The 16,959-nt window shown below is 39.3% G+C and overlaps 1 protein-coding gene across 1 annotated transcript; it reads left to right on the top strand.

Moving 5' to 3' along the window:
- Positions 1-4,944: 4,944 nt before the first annotated feature.
- LOC116324194 (single-minded homolog 1-like) lies at positions 4,945-15,745 on the top strand. The gene is made up of 12 exons (XM_031744767.2): positions 4,945-5,144; positions 5,805-6,268; positions 7,849-7,931; positions 8,052-8,141; positions 8,313-8,421; positions 8,719-8,804; positions 9,178-9,377; positions 9,626-9,732; positions 9,942-10,089; positions 12,348-12,504; positions 12,598-12,985; positions 13,360-15,745. The coding sequence occupies exons 2-12, from the start codon at positions 6,094-6,096 to the stop codon at positions 14,100-14,102; spliced, it is 2,286 nt and encodes a 761-aa protein (XP_031600627.1). The 5' UTR covers positions 4,945-5,144; positions 5,805-6,093; the 3' UTR covers positions 14,103-15,745.
- Positions 15,746-16,959: the final 1,214 nt, after the last annotated feature.

Genomic DNA, 16,959 nt, shown 5'->3' on the forward strand with positions numbered 1-16,959 from the left:
AGCCTAGCCATCGAGTTAAGTTGTTTCACAGACCGTCTCATAGTCAAGTTACTAATTTCCCAGTTTTAACAGTTTAATAAAAAAAAAACAACACAATAGTTTAATACAAATGCTTAAAGAAGTGTTCAGAACTGGTTAAAAAAGGTAGTAAAATTAACTTTTACCAAAACTTAGTAAAACAATAAATCCGGAACCTGCTGCCAAGAGGACACCAAAAGAAAGCTAGCATACGCACAGATAAGATGGAGATAGGGCAAAATGATGGGAAAGCATAGCTCCCATAAGACAGAATGGAATAATTTGTTTATTTATTTTATAAAGAAAGCTGTTTTCATTTAGATCAAATCCTAGTCACACTCCATTAGCTCCATCTGTGGGTTGTTTCTGTTTTTCTTCCACTTTGGCAATGATGACAAGAACGCCCAAGAGGAAAGTCTTTCTTTCCCCAGACACTCATCACCTAGAGAAAGAGAGTGAGAGCTCATGGAAGGATCAATGTGTCTGCACAGGAAACTGTGTAATGTTAATCACAACTTTAATTTGGGCTGAATTAGCATTTTGATGAACTTGTGGGGCTGACTCGTGTACTCTAAGCACCTTCAAATGCAACACGCACGGAGGAAATGGCAGTGTGGTTAATTAACGCTCGCACACAGCAGATGGGCTCAGTGAAGAGCCTGGCAGAAAGAGACACAGAGAGCGAGAATTGATCAGAAAAAGTCACTGTTAATGGGAGAAAAAGAATCAAATATAAAATTTGCCACCATCTACCTCCAAATAAAATGGCTGTTTCAGAACCAACAGCTAAAGATGGTGGGGAGTACTAAATAACATTTCAGTCTTTTAAGGAAAACAGAACACAAAGAGTCAGTAATAGCTTACAGAAAACACAACTGGCAAATCTTGGTCAAACATGCAGCCTGTTTACATATGCCCAGCCGTTTCAATCTCTGAGCACAGAGTGTAACTCAACATGGTGCCCAAGTCTCATTGCCTTGCACTCATTCTGTGAAGTCTTTTACTAACACATTTAGAATCGACTATTTTGAGCTCTCCTTTTTCCTTTTAACGTCTCGTTGCCATGCTTCCTATTTCTTATCCGTTTCATATCATTTCCTGAATTTTCTTTGCATTTTTTCATGTCTCCCACAAATAGACGTGAGCTCTTCTATCATTTTCATTCCCTATAAATAATCCAAACTGTGGCTCTACGGTGTTAATTATATATCAATCAAACTGTTGTGCATGGGAGAAATGTGTAAGTTACAGTTGTAGTCAGCATAAAGCTGTTAATAGATTACTAAGTTCTGATACTAATTTGTTGGAATTTTGAATGTTTAAATGAGCATTTTTTAAAAATATTATTGCAGATTATTTTTTGAGGCAAACATTTCAGATATTTTTGACTGGTGTAAACTTTTAGGTTCATATTGTTTTGAAAATATTGTCTATCTACATAATTACCATTCATTTAAAGAGAAATTACAACATTTAAAACTCAAGACTAAGCAACGTTTTGACCAAATTAAAATTAATGAATTCATTTTGTCCCGGTGGTTACTCACTGTTTGTCTTCCAGGTTTGATTTAGGTTATTTTTTTGCTTGATTTGAAAATCAATTTTCAGAAAGCTGTTAAAAGGAAAAAAAAAAAATGTCCCCAGTGAAATCCATCTATTATCCAGAGCAGTTAGTTTTTCCTCAGAAGATATGTTGATGTAAATCTGAAGACTTTAAAGGAGCATGCCAAAGTGCATTTTCAGGGTGGGTGTGGGTGTGTGTGTGTGTGTGTGTGGGGGGGGGGCAGATAATCACACCTACAGCCAATTTGGAATAACCTAACCCCACAAACTGCATGTCTTTGCACTGTGGGAAGAAGTATCTGGAGATAATCCATGCAGACAGCACAGAATGCCCCTGGCCAGATGGTGGATTTGAACCCAGGACCTACTTTCTATGAGGCAACAGTGCTAACCACCATTTACGTATATAAACTATATCACATCATACATATGAAACCTTACTTACCTAAGAAGCTCTGTAACACATAATACAAAGTCTTTCCTTCTTCATCATAAATATTTGTGTATAAATATTGGGACTTTTTCTCAAAGTAATGAGTTATGTTTTCATAATTTTGACTTGTAATCCAATAAAAAGCTATAATATTATAAATAATAATAAATAAATATCATGTCAGTAATTACTATGTGAATTCATTTTTTCTCAGTTGACAAAAACAGGCTTCTATACCAAAAGCATCTGTGCAAACTTGAATAAACTGTGTCAATAGATGTCACTTAAGTCAGGATTGGTTGTGATAAAGTAAATTATATTGAACAGATAGTGGAGAATCGCATGGTAAATCTACCTGCATGGCTACAGGTATCTCAAGAGCTGAGTGAGAGAGTGCTTTGCATTGACGATAGTTTATGATGCTACTCAAAAACTGATCCAGATCATGAAAGTGAAACTGTTCTCAGTGTCATTAGATTTGACTACATGAAATGAAGCACTAAAGTCCTCACTGATAACAAGTGACAGGTAGCACTTGTCTATTCACCTTCTTCCCACCTTTTCCTGGAATCCTTTTTCCAAAACAACCTTCACTAACCTGCCCTCCCTCTCTCAGTTTTTTTTTTTTTTTCCTGCAGTGGAGAACTTCAGGCCTGGCTTCCCACAGAGAAGAATGATTTGTAAAATCACAATAAAAATGGAAAGGCGAGTGAGACTTGGGTGGCAGTGAGGAGGGGTTGGAAGGACAGCAAAGCGAGATCCCCTGTTGTGATGGCCTGTGGTGGGGCATTAACAGGATGTCCAGGCAGGGTAAATCTTCTACCCGCCGCTCAGAACTCATACCCTCGGAGAAATTCCCAATCCCTGACAGGTTGTCACTGCAGAGGAGCAGACAGCGAGGTGCCTTGTGTTTGATTTATAGAATATTTTTTGAATGTTTTCAGTTTGTAACAATGTGTTTATCACATTTAAACACCAAATTAGACAACTGTGGAATTCACATCATTTCCATGGAAGTGTGAAGAGATTACACCATGGTGATCTCTGTCCTTTGGATGATATCCAAATAATGGGAAAAAAATGAAAAGCCAATGATGGGGGGGGGGTTCGTCTTCAAAGACTTTGAAGGAACGCCTCATTTTTCTTCTTATTATAAGATGGACAGGATGCAGTGAAATGGTGTTTAGTTTAAAAAGATGCGCCATAATGAGAGGGAAATAGAAAAGGTATGGCCTTGTAGGGATGATAATGAGATCGGGAGAAGCCAGGTAGATAGAAACACCATCCTCTGTTGTCACCCTCCAAGCACCCACTCACCCATCCCCACGCACAAAAGCAAGGACACAGATATATCTGTTCCCAGGCAGCAGGAGAGTCTCCAATTACGGCAGGATGCAGCATCAATTTGAGGGCTAATTATGTGCGTAATGAGCTCACCGTCATGCGTCCGCGCCCCCGACACCGAGCCCGCTGCTCTAACCAACCTCCCCCCATCCACACGCTCCTTCCTTTCACACCCCCATCTTTCCCTCCTCCATGTGAGCGCCCGGTAACTAATTAAAAAACTACATGCGCCGCGGCGTCTTCATCTGATTCACACCATGGAAATTAATCCTCAGATAAACGTGTTTGACGGACACCCAACCACTGCACGAGCCCCGGACGCGTCGCACCGCTCTCTCAGCCGGGTGTAAACTGTTTTGTATCTATCTTTTTGTCTCTTTTTTTTAAAAAAATAATAATAATCCTGTCTCCGAAATAACTCACGAAAGAACTGGTTAACAGATCATAAATAACATCCAGTCCACTGGTTTATGTGCAAAAACTTGTACTCATGCAAAATACTTAAAATTTAGAATCTAGAGTACACGACGACTACACCGAGGGACATGTGGACTTTGTTTATTTATTTATTTATTTTTGTAGCCGATGTCTGTGTTAATATTGCAAGTATACCTCTTAAAGCAGAGAACCAAAAAAAAAATGTGCATCCGCAGGGAAACAATCCAGCAGACAGCTAGGGGGAAATTAGTCAAAAACAAAAACTGGAGAGACAGGGCATAATTTAACCTGTTGATTTAAATATAACTAAGGATATATTATATATTAAGAGCATTCCTATGATGCTAAAAACAAAAAAAAAGGTCGATGGTAAGAGTTTGGGGTCTATTTATTAGACAGCGGGATGAGCAAAAGCAGAACATCAAGTGATTCTGTCAAACAGCAATACCGTGATATTTGTTTATTGTTTTCTGCCGTGGCTCCCTATATTGCTGAAACATAAAAGCTGTATTTATCTGCCCCACCAATCAAAATCCATATTGTGAAAAAATCTGACCACTGAATGAAAACAAATGCAGCCGGATTGAAAAAAAAAATAAGAATATCTCCATTATTTTCTAAAAGAAATAATTGCAGTTCCTCTAAGTAAACTAACACCCGTATTGATTTTCATTGTCCCCCAAATTGCCCCATACATTCTGTTCTGTACCATCTAATGAAAGGTGTTTCGTGATTTGTGCAGCATAATTGTGGAAATAATGCATGTTCTTCCTGGAGGATTATTTTATTTTCTGTTGTTTTCCATCACCGAGTGAGAGTCTTTAAAGCTTTTAATTACCCTCTCACCTGTTAACATTCCCCTGCTATTTATGCAGGTTTATTTATTTATTTCAGCTTGATCCATGATCTCCAGGCTAATGACAAAAACACAACAGGATCACATTTAAGCTCACTTCGGGCACGGCCAAGTGCTACGCATACCTAAATCGTCGCCCACTGTAAGTGTCCAATCGCGTAATGACTTGTAACGCTTCCACCCAATCACGAGGAAGCAAGAAAACAATGGGCGGGTCTTGAGCTGCTCCAGAGAGGGACATTGAGATAGTTGAGGAGAGGAGGTTTGCTGGGCATGAATGCCACTCGTTGCCTGTCCCTATAATTTGGAGAGGTGTATGCAGCGCACGGCCCGTTCGCCTTTCCAGGTGGAAATCCAGGAGGAGCTGAGAGCAATTTTAACTGGGAGGACTGGTGAACCCGGTTCAGGACAGGTGAAATTCCCAGCAGGCTGCTTTGAGACTCAGGATCGATTCAGATGTAGGGAAATACCCAACAGCGTATCTCTGCTCGGGTAGGAACACTACAAATACATGCATCTAAACAAATCTGAAAACTAATGATCCTTTTAATATGTTTTTAAACTTTCTTTAAAGAAGTAAACAAGGGAAAAAAATCGAGCACCGAGTTGTCTCTGCCAACGCAGTTGCACACGTTTCAGGAATTGTGTTGGGTCAAATGTCATTTCCTCGATACTCCTTCAGGGATCAGCAGCATAACGGCTTGTTTTATCACTCCCAAAGTAATAACAGAAAATGCAACGTGCAGAATTAGTTTACTGCATCTTACCGTTAGATTTCTTTTTAATTGTTATGGTCTAGTTGCGGTTAGTACAGATATCTCTGTTGAGCAGCTGTTTACCAAAATCTTGTCATCTTTTCAGAAAATTAAACCACATACACGTAATGTAATAGCGTCGCTTTCATATTGCATTACGTTTTTTCTGCATTGTTTATATCATTTTTTCAGAGGTTGTTGCTTTTGTTTGTGATACTGTGGCAAAAGCATCGTATCCTGGCTCTAGATCTGTTAAAAAACATAAATCTGACTTTGACTGATGATTGACGTATACGATTTTTTTTTTTCGCTGTTATTCCAGAGTCACCTCTATGTGCAATGCAAGCCTCCTTTAGACAAACAACACAGTTATTCACACTCATTCTTTGTTTTGCAGGTCATGGATGAAGGCCAGTGGCTACACCGAGGAGGTTTAACTACAACCAGTTGAATTATCACTGACTCAGATCACTCATTTGGGAGATCACAGGGATATTCCCACCCTTTGGATTCATCTTGTCATACAAAAAACCCAAAAAAAACAACAACAAAAAAAACCAATTTTTTTTTGCAGTTGAAAAAAATATACAATGAAAAACGAAGCAAAGCGGGAGGAGTCGGTCATACTGCTGATTTGAACGAGCGAACCATCCGACAAGTTAAGGATATAAAGAAAAGGCGCCGACATGAAGGAGAAATCCAAAACGGCCGCAAGGACTAGACGGGAAAAGGAAAACAGTGAATTCTATGAACTGGCTAAAATGTTGCCTTTACCGTCGGCCATCACATCCCAGTTAGACAAAGCCTCCATAATAAGACTGACAACAAGTTACCTGAAGATGAGAATTGTTTTCCCCCAGGGTGAGCACCTAGCCAACGTGCACTCTCCACTGCTTATTTATTTATTTATTTGTGTTGGATTTTTTTTCATCTACACGTTTTTGCGATCCTTTCATTAACTTTATTTCATTAACTAAAAATAATTATATCTCTTCTTTGATCAACTTATCTGCAGAATTTTACGAATGAAGGGAAACGCATGGGGAGTGGGGGGGCTTTTTACTAATATGGTAATATAATAGTAATAATAGTAAACTGGAATTACTTCTACACAACCTAATATTATTATATTTTAGGAAAAAATAAATAAACATGACTACTTTAAAAATCTGCATATTTTTAGGATTGTCACTCGGTCGGTTACTGCAAAAAAAGAGAGAACGGAATAAGAATACTTCTGTTAGCCTGTTAATAATTAACAGATTAAACCCATAAAACTTAGTGTTCAGTATAAGTTAGAAAGTAGGGTGTAATTAGAACACACAGGTTCTCTTCAAGTCATACAGAAACGTTACAGGAATATTCCCACAATTCCTCGTGGGTCGTCAGGGAGTCTGTTCAGACGCATTATGATGCTTTTTAATTCCGTATAACCAAATGAGACGATCAGCCAACGTCTCTGCAGGTCCACTAGTCTGCGTGACTGAGAGGAAGAGTCGCCAATTAGAAAAAGCACCTGCAAGGCTTATAATCACCTAAAGCACATATAATCTTACCCAGCTTCTGCGGTGTGATAAGAAAATGCTGGATGCAAAATGTCTCCCAAATACCCAGCTCGCGTTTTTTTTTTATCTTTTCATTCTTTGATGGAAGCAGCTTACAAAAATAAAATGAAAAGAAAGAAAGAAAGAACATATACATATACATATATATATATATGTAAAAAAAAATTTTAACACAACCCCTCATCTGGTAGATTGATGTTAGTCTGCATGTCCCACCGACACCGAAGACCTATTTTCATTTTCATTTACACATTTACAGCAGGGGAGACGGACACCTAATTTACTTATGATACCCGAGCTCCACGACATTTCTGATGGAACTGAATAAATTTTGATGAGCAGCACAAGATAGCATACAGGCTATCGTGGGATATACCAGGCAAAAATCCACAAATGGACATTTTTTGTTACATTTTAGGAAGGAAAAAAACATCAACAATAACAACAACAACCATAATAATAATAATAATAATAATAATAATAATAATAATAATAATAATGACACCTCTGCACGTGTGGGTTTATGCCTCCAGGGAGACTGTACAGCATCCAGGAAGGGACAAATTTTCAGGACTGTGGAGAGGAATAAATGTTTTAACTATAAATTGGCCCTTTAAATAGGAGCTCCTAGCTTCTGGATTTCTATGTGTGTGTGTGTGTGTGTGTGTCCTACTTTTTCCCTTATGCTAAAAGAATAATAACAATAATAATAACAATAACAACAACAACAACAATAATAATAATAATAATAATAATAATAATAATAATAATAATAATAATAATTTAAGCTTAAATAAAAAAAATCGTTTATATATATTTCTATTTAATTTCAAAGTCATGCAGCAGCCAAACACCGTTATTTCGCTCTCTCTCCAGGTCTGGGTGAAGCTTGGGGTCACTCAAGTCGAACGAGATCCTTGGACAACATTGGACGAGAGCTGGGATCTCATTTACTGCAGGTATTTAGGCTTTTATTAATATTATTAAAGGTACTGATCTGCAGCCAAAGAATATGGTCGACCCGGGCTTGTGAATTAACACGGAGAAGTGACGGCAACCCGGCCTTTTATTATTTGCAGACGTTGGACGGATTCATCTTCGTCGTGGCCCCAGATGGGAAGATAATGTACATTTCAGAGACAGCGTCGGTCCATTTAGGACTGTCTCAGGTTCGTTTCTCTGATCATTATATATATATTTCATTTCAGACGTTTTTTTTTTCTCCCTATTTGTTATTCATAAAGCATCGTCTGAAATTTAACGCGATACCCATGCGCAGATAAAACGCATCATCCACCAGGAAGCTTTTACCCGTTAATTACCTGAGTTATTCTCAACAGGTAGAGTTGACTGGGAACAGTATTTATGAATATGTCCATCCTGCCGACCATGATGAGATGACAGCTGTCCTCACCCCACATCAGCCTTATCACACACATTTCGTGCAAGGTACAGAACGATGCCTTCAGGCTCCACATATGCACATGTTATGTCATTTAGCATTTTATTTAATCATAGTGTTGCACTGTGTAGTGTCAGCATAATTAGCATATGATAAAAAAAAAATGCAATGAACGCGCGTAATATACGCGGATGGAATTTACGCAATAGCTTGCGCCTGTGCCTGTGTTTTTACCTTGCAGGATAAATTTTAACGCCGTAAATCCCTATTATTTCATTTTTTCAATTATTATTGTTATTATTATTATACGAGAATTTAACAGCAAAGTGTTTGACCTCTTTCAGAATATGAAATGGAACGCTCTTTCTTTTTGCGGATGAAATGTGTGCTGGCAAAAAGAAACGCGGGGCTTACCAGTGGTGGATACAAGGTAGGCAGTGCTAGTAAACAAAGAGTGTCTTGTTCTTTTTATTTATTAACAATAACGATAATGGTATTATAAAAATTATTTCCCATTAATAAACATAACAAGTGAATAAGAAAAAATGGTCACCAATATTAAAATTACGTTATACGTTTTTTTCTAACCAGGAAAAGTTTTAACCTACAACAGTTTTATTATCATTTAATTATATTGTTATAACATAGTATTTTGATATAAATTACATTATGCTGCCTGCTTCTGAAATGCATCACATAAATCATAGAGCTGACTACTGTTCTAATGAAATGGAATTTTAAGAAATTTCATTATTAAATGTAATTTCTGATTTAGCTATTATCGTGTATCTGCTTTACAACAGGTGATCCACTGCAGTGGCTACCTGAAGATCCGTCAGTACAGTTTGGACATGTCACCTTTTGAAGGATGCTACCAGAATGTGGGCTTGGTGGCTGTGGGTCACTCTCTGCCTCCCAGCGCCGTGACTGAGATCAAACTGCACAGTAACATGTTCATGTTCAGAGCCAGCTTGGACATGAAACTCATCTTCCTGGACTCCAGGTACTAATCAAGACTTTGCTCTATGTGTTGTATTCTTTTCTCTTTAGGCGTTTTTGAGTTTGTTTCTATTTTAATTGTACTGTGTGGTTGGCAAACCTTGTGTGAAGTCTATGCATTTTTCATTAGGAAGGGGAAGCAAGTTATAAAAGAAGCTGCTGGAGCTAAAATTGCCTGTAAAAAACCAAAGCACAGAAAAATGAAATATCCCTGAATTAGCTGCTTATTTTAACTCCTGAATTTCTCCCCAGGGTAGCTGAGCTGACAGGTTATGAGCCCCAGGACCTCATCGAGAAAACGCTGTACCATCATGTCCACAGCTGTGACATCTTCCACCTCCGCTGTGCACACCACCTCTGTGAGTTACAAGTGTGTTCATTTATGCTTTTACAACAGGCTGCTTGACCTTCTCTTGTTATGCAGCAACTGCTCAGGCAACCTGCTGCAGCCACCATGTGCAGGCAATCACACGTCTCCCACACGCACGCACACACACAACAAAGAAAACGTGCAACTTGTTAAATATGTTAATCTCTGTTGTCTGTGTGTTTCTTTTATCTCCTGCAGTGCTGGTAAAAGGCCAAGTCACAACTAAGTACTATCGGTTCCTTGCCAAACACGGCGGCTGGGTCTGGGTCCAAAGTTATGCCACTATCGTCCACAATAGCCGATCCTCAAGGCCTCACTGTATCGTCAGTGTCAACTATGTCCTCACGTAAGTGTAAATAACGATTTCCATAATAAAATCAGAGGGAAACTTTTGTTATAACAGATACTTAATAATTGATTTCAAAATCATTTAAAAAGTATGCTCTTTTGAGACAGTTAAATCTATAATTCGTGCTGATGGCTGCAATTATACTGTAGCTGCACAGTCATTGTAAAACAAGGTTGCAGCACTACTCCGGTCTAAATAAGAATGCCCTTTTAATAGAGATGGCACTGTGGGAATAACACTGAATATTTTACTTGTATAATCATATCATGCACTCTTATGATCTGTACTTGAAGCTCACTCTGTGATACGATGGGTCTTTTTCTCCTGGAGAAATCCTTCTCTTTATCCCTCCGTAGTCTCTCTGTACAAATCCACCAAATACAGAGGTTGCAGGACTCAGGCAGCTGTGTGTTATGAGAGAACAAAGCACACTAAGGCCCTTTGAGACAGCAAGACAAACATCAGGGTTCAACCCCATCAAAAACCTCTACTGCCACCATCGATCTGCAGTCTAAGGAAAGCAAAATCGATCAAACGGTGAACTAGGAATCAATAGCTATCTCATAGCTGTAACACATGTTGGATTTTCCTTGTTTGGTTGATCCACATGTCGTTTTTTCCTGTGTGTGTGTAAGTGCATGTGATGGAGTTTGTGCAAGTCTGTACGTGCATGTATGCATATGGCTGCACTCCACCTATTGATTTCTTCAATGCAGTAAGGTGAAAACAAAGTAACTACATTAAAATGACAGAGAATTTCCAAGTGAATAATCAAGTCCAAGACAGAAGTATCTGAAAGTCCAAGAGGCAAAAGTGGGAAAAAAAACAAACAACTACTTAAAAAAAAACAGCAATTCAATCACCTTGGCATGGCAGCATTTCAGCCCAACAAGAATCCATTAATAAATTATGTTTGGAAGTTGGCTGGTGGCATATTTCAGACGTGAGGTGCTCTGACATTGACCCCTGAGGTGGAATTCGGCTAACACAGCTGAGTTTGCACAAAGGCCCAACATTATTGGCTCAGACATAAGTCAGCCAGGGCACAGATAGGATGCACAACTGGCTACCACAACTATACCTGCAAGAGCAAATAACACTCAGACTGTGCACTGGCTATCCAAACATAGCCTTTCGCCTGCAGTGTTGTACATAAGGAATGGGTCATATTTAGAGTCATATTGAAGAGGCTGGCTGTACAGGGTCAGGGATGGGCCACAAGGTTTAAAATGCCAGACAGCTGCTATTACATACTGTTGATGTGATAAGTTAAGAATAGGCTCATGTTTGCTGAACACTTGACACAGGAGCCTTTTTCACTCCCTCGACGGTGACAATTGCATTGAGTTCAGCCGCAGTACAGTGGGTTAAAATGTCAAAGATGGCACATAAGTTACATGTTTGAAATCTGCAACATTCAAAAGTAAATTAAAAAAAATTGGGAACATTTAGAGGAAATAGATTGCATAGATAATGTGTATAAATATGTTTCTGGTGTGTGTTTACTCTCGGTACATTCTTTCCACATTCTCGTAATGTTTGTGGTTAAAAAAAAGAAAAAGAAAAAGAATGATTAACTTTTTTCTGGGTGTTTGTTAATAATCTCAGAAGCTGAGAGCTTATAATCTTAAAGTTCCCTTAAATGCTGTATTCACTTAAAGTTGTATTTAAATCCTTTTTATAAAGCCTGACCCAATCTAAGTCTGACCATCTATCTATATTCAACATTAGCCAAGGAGTGTGCTTTAGACTAATTAGTAATTATGCTGCTTGTGCAACGCTAAAACCAAGATGGTCAGAAAGAGAACATGCTCCAAGTATGTATGATGAAAATAGCCTAAAGGTTTGGAGAATTCTGGATTAACTACAGAAACACGAGCTAGCTTGCAGCAAAGTTCAAAGATGCATGCATGTTAAAACAAAGCGAGGGATCTGAGGTGATCTCTGAGGTTGTACATGCTAACATCAGCATTGCAAGGTACTCGCAGTAATAGTACTAGCATGATGTCAGCACTAAAAAGAAAACCTCATGGTGAGTGGTGATGAATTTGGTTTTGGTGGCACTTGGTGGTGGTAAATAAGTAAAGGGATCACTTGGCAGAGTCCTGTGGAGCCCATGAATTTCATAGCAAGTCACTGTTAGAGATATGTTATTCTGAGCATGATCTTGCAAGACTATAAAAAACATCAAAAAATGGAAGTTTAAGTTAAACTATTTTGTTTATCTCTAACATGCATTTTATGTCTTTTAAAAGGGACACTGAGTATAAAGGAATGCAGCTGTCTTTGGATCAAATGAGCCCCAGCAAGCCAGCCTTTCCCTACGCTGACAGTCACAGTGAAGACAGAAAGAGCACCAAGTCACGTCTGACCCAGTCGAAGGCCAAAGCCAGAGTGTCACCCTACCCACAGGTAATTGTTTTTTAGAGCTAAGTCAATTAGGGAAGCTTGCTTTGGATTTAAATCAAAAACTCCCAGAACTGTGATTTTCTTGTTTCTGTCCAGCAATTTTCAGCTTTTAATCCAGAGCGTTCAGAGTCTGACCAAGACAGTCAGTGGGGAGGGAGCCCACTGACAGACTCTGCCTCTCCTCAGCTGTTGGATCCCAGTGAAGCTACGGAGGCTTCTTGTGCCTACAGATTGTATCCAGAATCGGGCTCCCTGTGCTACGGCCTGGGTCTATCGGAAGAGGATCTTGCCCATGCCCAAACGCATCCTCACACCACAACCTGTGATCGTGTTCGATGCCAGAGTGGCCGCTACTTCCTGGGAGCCCCCCAGTCGGGAAGAGAGATGTGGTGGGACACCACACGCTCTGTTCTCTCATTGCCAAAATTCTCAGTGGACAACAGCGAGGGCTACGAAATAACATCCTACCATGGCGCCATTCACGGTGAGGTGTTAGGGTTGAGACCACAACCATCTGTCTCTGAAAATAGTTCTGGCCTAGCTTCTCCTGGTAGCTGTTTTCCAAATGTTATTATGGGACATGCTAAGTTGTTTACACCGTCTCTTGCCAGTGTGCCGATTGCTACCATCTGTTCAAAAATTGCCCGCAATTGAAAGCCAAGTTATTTCACATTTCACGTCCTCAAACAGCAAAAAAACCCCACTGTGCTTCAGCCAAGACACCCAGTCAGACCATGATGCTATAATGATATATGCATTTAAGGCAGAATTTTGCCCATTAACCACATGAGCATTTTAACAATGTGATATTCATTTATTCCATTGTTATCAAATCTGACCACTGATTTGCATTTATAGGACGGGGCCACTGGGATGAAGACAGCGTAGTGAGTTCACCTGACGGAGGTGGGTCCACCAGTGATTCGGGAGAGCGTTACCACGGTGACCAATTCCAAGCGAGCCCTCGAGAGCCCAGCAAGATGGAGACCCTGATCCGTGCCACACAGCAAATGATCAAAGAGGAGGAGAGCCGTCTACAGCAACACAAGATGCCACTGGATGTCTCGGGCCTCACCAAAACTCACAGTCCCTGTTTCACCTCCTCCCTACCCCATCACTCTCAGCTTACTATGCCCAGCGTGGTATGCCGTGGCCCCGGAGCCCCCAGCATCGACCTCCCTACCGAACGCCTCCATCACCGAGACAGCATCAAAGTTCTTGGCCCCAATGAAAATGATGAAAACACGACGAGTCCTGCTTCTTTGTCTCGTCTCAGCAGCCCCAGCTCTGACGGAATCCCCAGATCAGGCCTCTCCCTCACCAAAGACTACATGCAGACAGATATGTCCCCACACCCTCAACAACCCCAGGGAAGTCCGCTGATCTATCCAGCACAGGAGAGGCAGCCACTGGACAGGCAGGCGGCGTATGCCTTGACTGGGTACTCCCTTGAGCATCTGTATGATCCGGAGAGCTTGCGGAGTTACTCCAGCTTGGCCTGTGGAGGAGTGCAGTATGATGTGGCATCTCATGTGAGAATGCAGGCTGAACAAATACAGGGACATAAAACCACCTCAGTTATCATAACCAATGGAAGCTGACGATATCTGGTGAAGATTGAGCCAGCTGTCTAAAAGAGGACGTTACCATGGGTAGTGAGGTTGTAGGCATGTGCAACCAGGTGCTCCACACAAAAGCTGAGACACTGACAAAAGGATACAAGGAACCTGTGTGGGGCTGACTTGCCCTTGGTGATCCATTCAGCACAACTTGTGTTTGTCAGGCCTTTCTCTTTTCTTTGTCATTAGAGAAGTTTCTTTTTTTCCCCAAGACTCTAAGAAGCTAGTGTTCAGGAACTGACTTTTTGCATACTGCCTGACAAATGGAGAAAGTTTGCTCCATTACATAACAGAGTTGTCTTAAAGGCAGTAAACTAACTTTCCCTCCCTGCAAAAGCTGGTTAAACATCAATCCAGTGTTTCTATTCCAAACCTCTCATGCACCATTGGCCATGTTTGTTAACCTGACCTGTACATGATTTCCAAAGGCAGTAAGAAAATGTGTTGTTCCATAGCCGTTTCACCTGAAAACTCCAGAGCACAGACCATACAGTCTGACACGTGAAGTGCAACATGGAAAAGGCTATTGACTCACTATTGTAAGATGTCAGTGTTTCCTGGTATTTATTTGTCAGTGAGCTGTTTTTTGTATGTGTCATTATTTTCTGTCCAAGTAGAATATTTCACTGGTGGCATTAAATTAGTTTTGGTGTTTGGATCACACCATTATTACAATATTTAAAAAAAAATAAAGTGAAAAAACAGAAAGAGAAACATGCCTCTGATATGGAAAAGTGCAAAATATCCAGGTCAACTTGAAACTGGTTTATGGAATATGTGAAATGCCCTCATTTAGTGTGCGAAAAGATGTTTCCAATCTCACTCATTTTTACACTCATCTCCCCATGCCCTCTAAATATAGGCATTGTATATTTACTTGCAGTTTTAGCTATTAATGCTTACATATCAGAGTATGATTTCTTCTGTTTTTACATCACTTAACTTTTACCTGACCTATTAGCATATGTAAAATATGCAGTAAAAGTCTATAAATTCTGTTCCATGCGTTGTAAAAATAACCGTGGATTAAGGCCACAGGTTGTGGCTGTTTTTTTTTTTGTTTGTTTGTTTGTTTTGTAGAATTCTATGAAAACTTTTTCTTCAGACTTTTTTCTTAGAATTCCATTTTTTTTCTCAGAACTCTAGAAAAAGAAAATCTAATATTCTGACAGAATTCCGAGGAAAAAAATGAAATCCTGGAGAAAAAAAGTCATATTGTCATTGTTTTTCCCAGTGGCCCTAATCCTCTTCCTTAATTTTTAATTGTTTTGATTTGTTATGAGTTGTATTGAATGCTTCAAACATATCTTAAATAAGTTGAAAGTCTTTAGTTTCTTATTTAATTTATGATGTAAATATCAAACAAGGAACTTTTTGAACAGGAAACGACAAAATTATTTATTAATTGGTTTAAAAAGTCCTTAAATCTGAATACAGTTGTAAACATATATCTTTTGTCAGTGTTTTGTTGTATCTGTCAAATCTGTTTTGAATGAACTCACACACACAAACTCAAACACGCAGACACAAACACAATGCTGCTGCCTCAAAAAAAAAAAAAAAATAGATACAGAAATGTACTGATACATAGTAGATCATAATAGATTAATTGCTGTGTATTTTTATGTGGCTTTCATCTTTGTTTTCTTCTAATATTTTAGAAAAAGAAAATAAGGAAAAAAATATAAAAGAATAAGTGCTGCTATTCTGTCTCCCTTTTCTTGCAATCACTGGAAGAGACCAAAAGTAGTAATGTGAAAATATAAACTTATAAATCCTGAATCTTAGTTTTTAAGCTAAATTTACTATAATAATCATAATACAAGGGTAGTATATTTTAAAGCAAATTACAACATCTGTATACCCGTTAAGAATCAATGTATATACATGTAGTGCAAAGACTCGGTTCACTGATGTGTTCAAACAACAATGAAGGTCTAGTGCACACTTTGAATACCCGGTATCAGTCTTTGGCTACACTGACAATGTCGTTTTTCCATAAGATTCAATGACTGTAATGAAAAAACGATTTGACTGATAATTATTCCAAACAGCTAGCATAAAAAAATCCTGAACACATCATTACAATGGCGAAGTAACTGCAGTTTGGAGCAGTTAAATTTGCACATTTAGCCTCTAACCTCTTCTCAGAGGTAATTCCTCTGTGGTGTATTTTAATGAATGTATGTTGTTTGAATGTAGTTGGAGAGGTTGCCTGCCTGTCTTTCTGTCTGTCTGAGCTGACAAAGGACCTGGACACAGCCTGGGCCTGAATGGAGAACTTCCATCAGTTACTGCTGACGTGACTAACTGATGGTCTGCCAGATATCAGTGCTGCTGTCATTCCAAGAGGCAAAACCTTTATACCGCTTAGCTGCTGACATCATCAAGGTTTATGAACAGTGTGTGTGTGTATTTGTGTGAGTGAGCGTGTGTTTAGTGCTGAGATACGGCAATAATCAGAGGCCTTTTTTTCTCCTCCTGAATACTGGGAATTTTGCCTGATGTGCCCCGAAGGCTTTCACATGTAGAGTCGGTTACAAATGTGGCCAAACACTGGGCCTTTTGCCCAGACTTCGCACTCTTGCATACACCTCCCCAACTACCTCATACTTCCTCATCCAAGATCCTCTCAGTCTATAGAAAGTTCGAGTCCTGTAGACAGACTAAAAGTTGAGATGAAAACTGTAAGGTTGTGTGCAAGTGGAAAAAGAGTTTAAGAAAAAGAAACCAAAAAGGTAACAAGAAGAAACAGTGGAGAGAAGAAAGGTCATTTTGTCGAGGTAAAAAATCAATGCCAAAATAAAACGAGGATTTCAGAGCTCTGCAAAAGTTTTAG

The sequence above is a fragment of the Oreochromis aureus genome, linkage group 15 (assembly GCF_013358895.1).
Source record: "Oreochromis aureus strain Israel breed Guangdong linkage group 15, ZZ_aureus, whole genome shotgun sequence".
Classification (NCBI taxonomy): Eukaryota; Metazoa; Chordata; class Actinopteri; order Cichliformes; family Cichlidae; genus Oreochromis; species Oreochromis aureus.

Coding starts and splice junctions, on each gene's coding strand:
- LOC116324194 (XM_031744767.2), top strand. CDS start 6,094: ATGAAGGAGAAATCCAAAACGGCCGCAAGGACTAGACGGGAAAAGGAA. Junction 9,733..9,941: donor CCGCTGTGCACACCACCTCT/GTGAGTTACAAG, acceptor TATCTCCTGCAG/TGCTGGTAAAAGGCCAAGTC. Junction 12,505..12,597: donor GAGTGTCACCCTACCCACAG/GTAATTGTTTTT, acceptor GTTTCTGTCCAG/CAATTTTCAGCTTTTAATCC.